Below are 6,653 nucleotides of genomic sequence, written 5' to 3'. Positions count from 1 at the left end.
AGGACAAGAAAGTCTTAATTTTAAGTAAAACAAAACATGAAGCCGAAAATACAATTACTTAATGCATATGTTTCCTTATCTTTAGCTTATATCTCGCAAGCTTTTGACCTCTACAATGTAGAGCAACAATACTTGAATTTTCAAGGTAAAATATAAGGATGTTTTTTTTTTTTCAAATGAATCCGTAAAAGTCGAGCTCTTTGTAATTAAATTACTAAATTTCAGCTAATTGAATCGGTCAAATGCCTCTTCTGTTTCTCCTTCACAACTTCACTCACCAAATATCCCCATTAACCTCTTCATATGGCTCCGTTATCTTCAATTTTTCTTTATCCATCACCATCACAACTTCTTTTCCGCCGTCAACCACCACACGTCTGCTCACTCTCAATGCCTCTTGTCTCTCATCTGTCTCCATATGTTGCACCATAACCCACTCAAATCGCCACGCATAACCCTTTTTCTCCATCAAATCCACCATCGCCTCATGGTTCAACTCTTTTTAAACACCATTAGTCTTTTTAAACACCATCAGTCGTTGATTTTCTTTTTCCTTCAACCAACCTTCATCACCATCCATCACCTTCTTCCTCATTATCACCGTAAACCCTAGACGTCTCCGGCTTCTTCCCAAACCCTAGAATCCCTTGTCGGAACTATAACCACCTCCTTTACGTGTATCTTCCTTATGCTTTAATTAAAGTCGACAACGTACTGCTTCATGAAATGAAATATTTCCATTGTCTCTCTTTTTCCCTATCTGCATCAATGATGATTGCCGGAAACACAGGTAATAAAGTAAATGCAACTGTCTTCTTGATTTTTTATAGAATTAACTAATTTGAATTTCATTTTTTTCTAATTTATCTCATGAGTTAAATTTTCATCTTGATTCAAAGCTTTAAACATATGCAAGTATTTGCTCCCCGTTTCTATCAGCCTCCATCACCACCACTACAGAGGTAGAAATGAAATGTTGCCAGACTTGACTTAAAGGTAGCTTTTCAAATTTTACTTTTAGATCTCATGGTTTTAATTCAACTAGTATGTGAATTGGTAGGCATTTTTTTAGTGAGGAACGTGATTATTTCATTCATGTTGTTTCATTTAAAAAAATCATATTAAACTTCCTTTGATTTAGAAATCTTGAAGTTGATTTCTGTATTTTCAGCAAAATTAGGTAATGGAGGTACCAGAGCCGAAGATGGTTCTGGTTGCAACATCTAAATCCCCCTGTTGTATAGTACTTTGCTATCTACCACAAATGAGTTTTTGTCTTTATATGTGGGTATATTAGTAAAAATGTGTTTGAATTTGCCTGTAAGTTTCATTTTCTAATTTGCAGGGTAGTTTTGGAAACATCCAAAAAATGATCGAATCTTTGAATGCTATTTGTATTGTTCTTTTTCCAGGTGATTCAATTCCTTTTGTGAATAGTATAAAATGATTTTGTTTCTGTATATGTTTATTGCCACTTGATTCTCTATTCGTAGTATTTTGTATAGTTTTGTCTTCCTTGACATCATTTTTTGACAAGTACGCAAACCTTTTTTATTGCAATACAGTTAAAGTGAATGGTGAAGAGAAGAATAACAGACAAAAGTTTAATCGAGTTTATATAAGACTTCACAAACTTAAGTCTATTTCCCCTGTTCTTTACTTCTTTATACAGGTTAAAAAAGGAACAATGTCATAGTTGAAGAACTTGAACCAGTTAGCAAACCACATGGCTTGTAGATTGGTATTGGTATGTTTTTTTATTTTTAATATTGTTGAATAATTGGGTGCGTAAATTTATTTTTTATAAGAAAGAAAATATTTCTCATCTGTAATGCTAAAAGAACATGACATCAAGTTATTTGCAAAATTTGAGGATAAAAATGTTTATGAAATCTCTCTGGATCCATTTTATTTTAATGATCGTATACATTTTAATATTTTAGAATTTCCCGTTTAATATTTGCACGCATTCCATTATAAGTACATAAAATTCTATTTATTTTTTGAGTAAATAAAATTTCATTTACTTTTATTTATACGATTAAATAAAATATTTCAATAAAACTAACCTTTAAAATGTTGAAATTGCATTCATATGACTCATGATCTCACAACCTCACAACAAGTTAAACATTATACATAATAATAAAATTAAAACATGAACAGTTACAAACAATAACTTTCATTTTAATTTGACAAACTTAATCGCTGGTTCACATAAATCATCGTTTATCTTTTTACAATTAAAATGATCACAAAATTATGATATTTACCAACTAAATGGTACTTCAGAATTTATTTACTGTATTGTATTAGTTTTAAAGATAAAAGGGAAAAGAAACCAATAGTCCACAATGCCAGTCGCACTTTTTATCCCATCATTGCTTTGAGGCCTCAAACGATCTTCTCCCTCGTTGTTAACGTTTCCATGTCGTTGATGATTATAGCTCCCTGTATGCATGCAGAAGCCAAGCTGTGGTACTGATGAGTTTGTGTACATGATAACAGTAATTTCTTGCTTGGGATCGTCCTTCTTCAAATAACTTTTACAGTCTCGTCTCTTCACACTTCACAGTATGTGTAACGCCTTCTTGTATCAAAGAAAATAGTGAATCTCATCACAATACACATCAGAGCTAGGCAACTGGCAACCATTTAGTGTTATTGGTCGTAGGGTAATATGTTTTTTTTTTGGTAAAGCTGCCAAACGAGTTTTAATTTGGTTACCTAATTGTTTCTTAATAAGTAATATAATATAATTAATATGTAAATATGTTTTAAAGTACACTAATGGGTAACTATTTTTTAAAAACAAAACTCTTTGTAACGTTACCTTATTAAAGTATTGTCTTAAAAAATCACTGATATAATTGACTATTTTTCGAGTTATAATTAAGGTTGCAACTTGCAATACTAAGTTTTAGTTATTGATACCGGAACTCATCATAAACAATTTCCCATACCAAAGGAACTTTTTCACATATAGAAACATAAACTCAAAAAGAAATGTGAAAGTCTACTTCAAACCTAGCTACTTCGATGCTAAAATAACAACAATCTATTGAAACCGACAAATATTAAACTTATACTTCTTGAATATGTGGGACTTGCAAACAGAGACAAAAAAAAGAAAAAAAACAACAAATACTGAAGTAAAACATGAACACTGAAAGATGAAAACATAATAAGAATGTAACGCGATTATGGGTTTGGGGGATTGATTGTATACACGGTCTGAACAAGGGTAAGAACAAACAAAACGATTGCAGCAAAGAGAGCAATTATAGACCATGGACTGTTGAAATATTTACGCTTCAACGCTGCAGCGGCATTGGGCCAGCAACTCTTGTAATAGGTATCCAGATCTTCCCACTGTTGATGGTAATAAAAACCATCTAAGGACACATCTTGGCATATGTTGTTTATTATATTTGCAGCGTTCTCGTTGGCGCCACAATGGTTGACTAGGACCCCTGATTTTACCAACCTTGCAACATCCTCTGGAGTATCTACTAGCATATCCATGGCCCACATATATGACGTAACGCACTCTGGAACTCGACTCGACTGCTCGTATAGTATGAGGTTCCTTAAAACCAACTCAGTGGAATCATGAACATATAGTTTTGGCATCAACAGAGTAGGCTTACAACAAAACCATGTGAAGCATGAAAACCTTGGTAATTCCAGTTTCATAGCCATTGGCCAATTCACATATTTGTTAGTCCTAAAGTTCACCCCTGCCCTATCCAGTTCAATGGCCGAGTGTCTTTCTTGTTCCAAGGACGGGCCTCCATTTTGAAGAAAAGATGGTGATAATGAGAGATGCCTAGGCACTAAACAGTTGTACAGAAGGCCAAGGATATGATCAGGAGGTTCAGATAGGTTGATGTTGTCTGTAACATTATATTCTTGAAAAGGATTATAACCTTTGAGAAGTATTTCAAGATGGTCAGCGAGAGAGGGATTTCGTTTAAAAAGAGGAATAGTAGATTCAAAGATGTCTTTAAGAACAAAAAACGGGATTTGGTTTTCTATCAGCAGAATATCATTAAATATTAATGGGATAGTCGACCGGTTTCCCATAAATCTGCCGGCTTTTCCTGAAAGAAGATGAGTAAAATAAAGGATAAAACATCCATCTATTACCATTATTCTAGCAAGTTCCTCATCCCCGTAGTAGGTCGCTGACTCTTCATAGCATTTCTTGATATCGTCAATTTTCGTATTCACCTTTCCCACACAATCTTCTAACGTTTCCTTTGGTTTGGAACCACACAGAGCCAATAAATTATTTAAATAAGTCGATTTTTGAACTTCAAACTTTTGCAAATTTGTATCTTTTCTGTGAAGAGGTCCAATAGAGACCAACCTAGGCGTAAAAGATATTGGGCTGATATCTCGGTACAGTTTAGGAACCATGAAAATTGATGGTAGAGGTTTTTTCTTAAGATCCTCTCCTTTTGTTTTAAAATCTAATAGAATTTTGACGTTACGTCCAACGCTGCCTCTTGCTCCAAACTCCACATCGTTATTTGACATTAAAATTATTAGCTTAATTCCCTCTATAACAAATCAGTTAGAAGAAAGATTAGAAGACATACAGAGTATATATGATCCAAGAAACCGTGTTAATTAAAATAGATACAATCGTACAATATATACTTAAAAGTAATTAAAGTTTCTTTTTGTAGATTGATTCTATATCACCTACAGTTCAATTTCTTTTATATATATATATATATATATATATATATATATATATATATATATATATATATATATATATATATATATATATATATATATATATATATATATATATATATATATATATATATATATATATTGGATGAAGGCAAAACTAATTATATTGGTGAGCTTCGAAATTATCCAGTTGTTTATCAAAACATTCTTCAATATGTTTAAATATAATTACTTTATGAAAATAAATTTTAAAAATATAAATTTAATTTCTTATTCAGCTAACTAATCCATATCGAACATAAATATCGGTTAATTGAATCGAATAACTGATTAACCCAACCAAAAAGTAATAATTATTATGAACTAAATTGGTTGACATAGAAACTTAATATTGTTATTTTGTGTGTGTAGTGTGTCATTTTCTATAGCATCTTTTTAGTGGCTTGACATAACTTCTCTAGTTCCAATAAAAGATATGAAAAATATGACATTGATATATATATATATATATATATATATATATATATATATATATATATATATATATATATATATATATATATATATATATATATATATATGGTAGACAAATAGGAATTGTATAGTGCATACAAATTGAAATGTCATAAACTATAGCCAATATGTAATTAAATACGTCATAGAAGAAATTACCTGATTTCTTTCTATATTCTTTGTAAGAAAATAGTTTTAGTTTTACAGGGTAAAGAGCAAGAGTATTGAACTATTTAAGGACCTTGAGTGTGCGAGTGATAAGGTATATATTAGAGTATTGTGTGATGGAAAATTTGTGTGATTGTAAATTTGGGTTGACGCATACAAAGTCTTTCTAAATATCTTATGTATGATATGAAATTGGTATGATTTTAAATTTGAGTTGATCCAAACAAAATCTTTCTGAATATCTTATGTACCACTGAAAATTTGTGTGATTTTAAATTTGGGATGACCCACACTAATTTGGGATGACCCACACTCTTTCTAAATATAATACAATGAAACACACCATTGAATATATAACATTATATCATATATATTATATATTAGATTATAACCCGCGTTAAACGTGGGTGAAGCCATAAAAAACATACAAATATTTACAAATATCTCATAATAATTATAAATTATTTTATGACTATTCGTAATTATTGAAATGTGTACAAGATTGTTTACAATCGGAATGTGTGGTCCTTAAATATTTTTGGGATATAATAATAATAATAATATTATTATTATTATTATTATTATTATTATTATTATTGTTATTATATACTAACTTAATATAATAAAAAAATATAGAAAAAGTAGACTATAAATTTCTTAAGATTGGAACAATAAAAACATACAAATATCAAAATCTCGCATGAATGATTAGAAAAATTACACATCACAAGGGACTATTAAATCCCATATTTGAGTGTGTCGCATAACTTAATAAAGCTAAATATAACAAAATTGGTTAAGATGTTTAACTTGATATATCTTTTTTTTTTCAAATTATTATAGTTAAATCCTAAAACAATAATCTATTTTTAGCAAAATATAAAAAATTATTTCTAAAATGTCTGTTTTTAACCAAATAAATTGATACAAATTTTTATTTATATTTGAAAGAAATATTTATGTTAATTTTTGTTTTGGAAAATGGGAACTTTACAAAAAGAACATTAAAAATGATATCATTATGATTTCCAATGGGTTTTTAACATTTGACTCAACACATAGAAATTTTTTCGATAGAAAGCTTTTTGTTGGTATTTTTTGAATTTTTTTATAATTGATCATTTGATAATGGCAACCTTGCTACCAATAAGCTCATTGGCAATTTCTTACATGAACATTAACATCCAACATGAAATCATAAAGCAAAACAAATAGTTATGTTGAGTTTTTTAAACATCAAAATCAAAGTTAAATCATAAAATAAG

General features: G+C 29.9%; 1 protein-coding gene and 1 long non-coding RNA gene across 3 annotated transcripts; one reads left to right on the top strand and one right to left on the bottom strand.

Moving 5' to 3' along the window:
• Positions 1 to 217: 217 nt before the first annotated feature.
• Positions 218 to 1,832, top strand: LOC145030976 (uncharacterized). Of its 2 annotated transcripts, XR_013676803.1 has the most exons (3): positions 248 to 790; positions 900 to 996; positions 1,673 to 1,832. It is a non-coding gene; the product is annotated as an uncharacterized LOC145030976 (long non-coding RNA). The 2 variants fall into 2 exon arrangements; XR_013676802.1 differs by having other exon boundaries at positions 218 to 790; positions 900 to 1,832.
• A 1,227-nt stretch (positions 1,833 to 3,059) lies between these two features.
• LOC145030975 (putative UPF0481 protein At3g02645) lies at positions 3,060 to 5,512 on the bottom strand. The gene is made up of 2 exons (XM_078979410.1): positions 5,380 to 5,512; positions 3,060 to 4,565 (listed from the first exon to the last, which is right to left on the bottom strand). The coding sequence occupies exon 2, from the start codon at positions 4,540 to 4,542 to the stop codon at positions 3,202 to 3,204; it is 1,341 nt and encodes a 446-aa protein (XP_078835536.1). The 5' UTR covers positions 4,543 to 4,565; positions 5,380 to 5,512; the 3' UTR covers positions 3,060 to 3,201.
• Between the last annotated feature and the right edge of the window lie 1,141 nt (positions 5,513 to 6,653).

The sequence above is a fragment of the Lactuca saligna genome, chromosome 2 (assembly GCF_052625555.1).
Source record: "Lactuca saligna cultivar CGN05327 chromosome 2, ASM5262555v1, whole genome shotgun sequence".
Lineage (NCBI taxonomy): Eukaryota > Viridiplantae > Streptophyta > Magnoliopsida > Asterales > Asteraceae > Lactuca > Lactuca saligna.
Note: the sequence above shows the minus strand (reverse complement) of the source record. Positions and strands in the feature narration are given on the sequence as shown.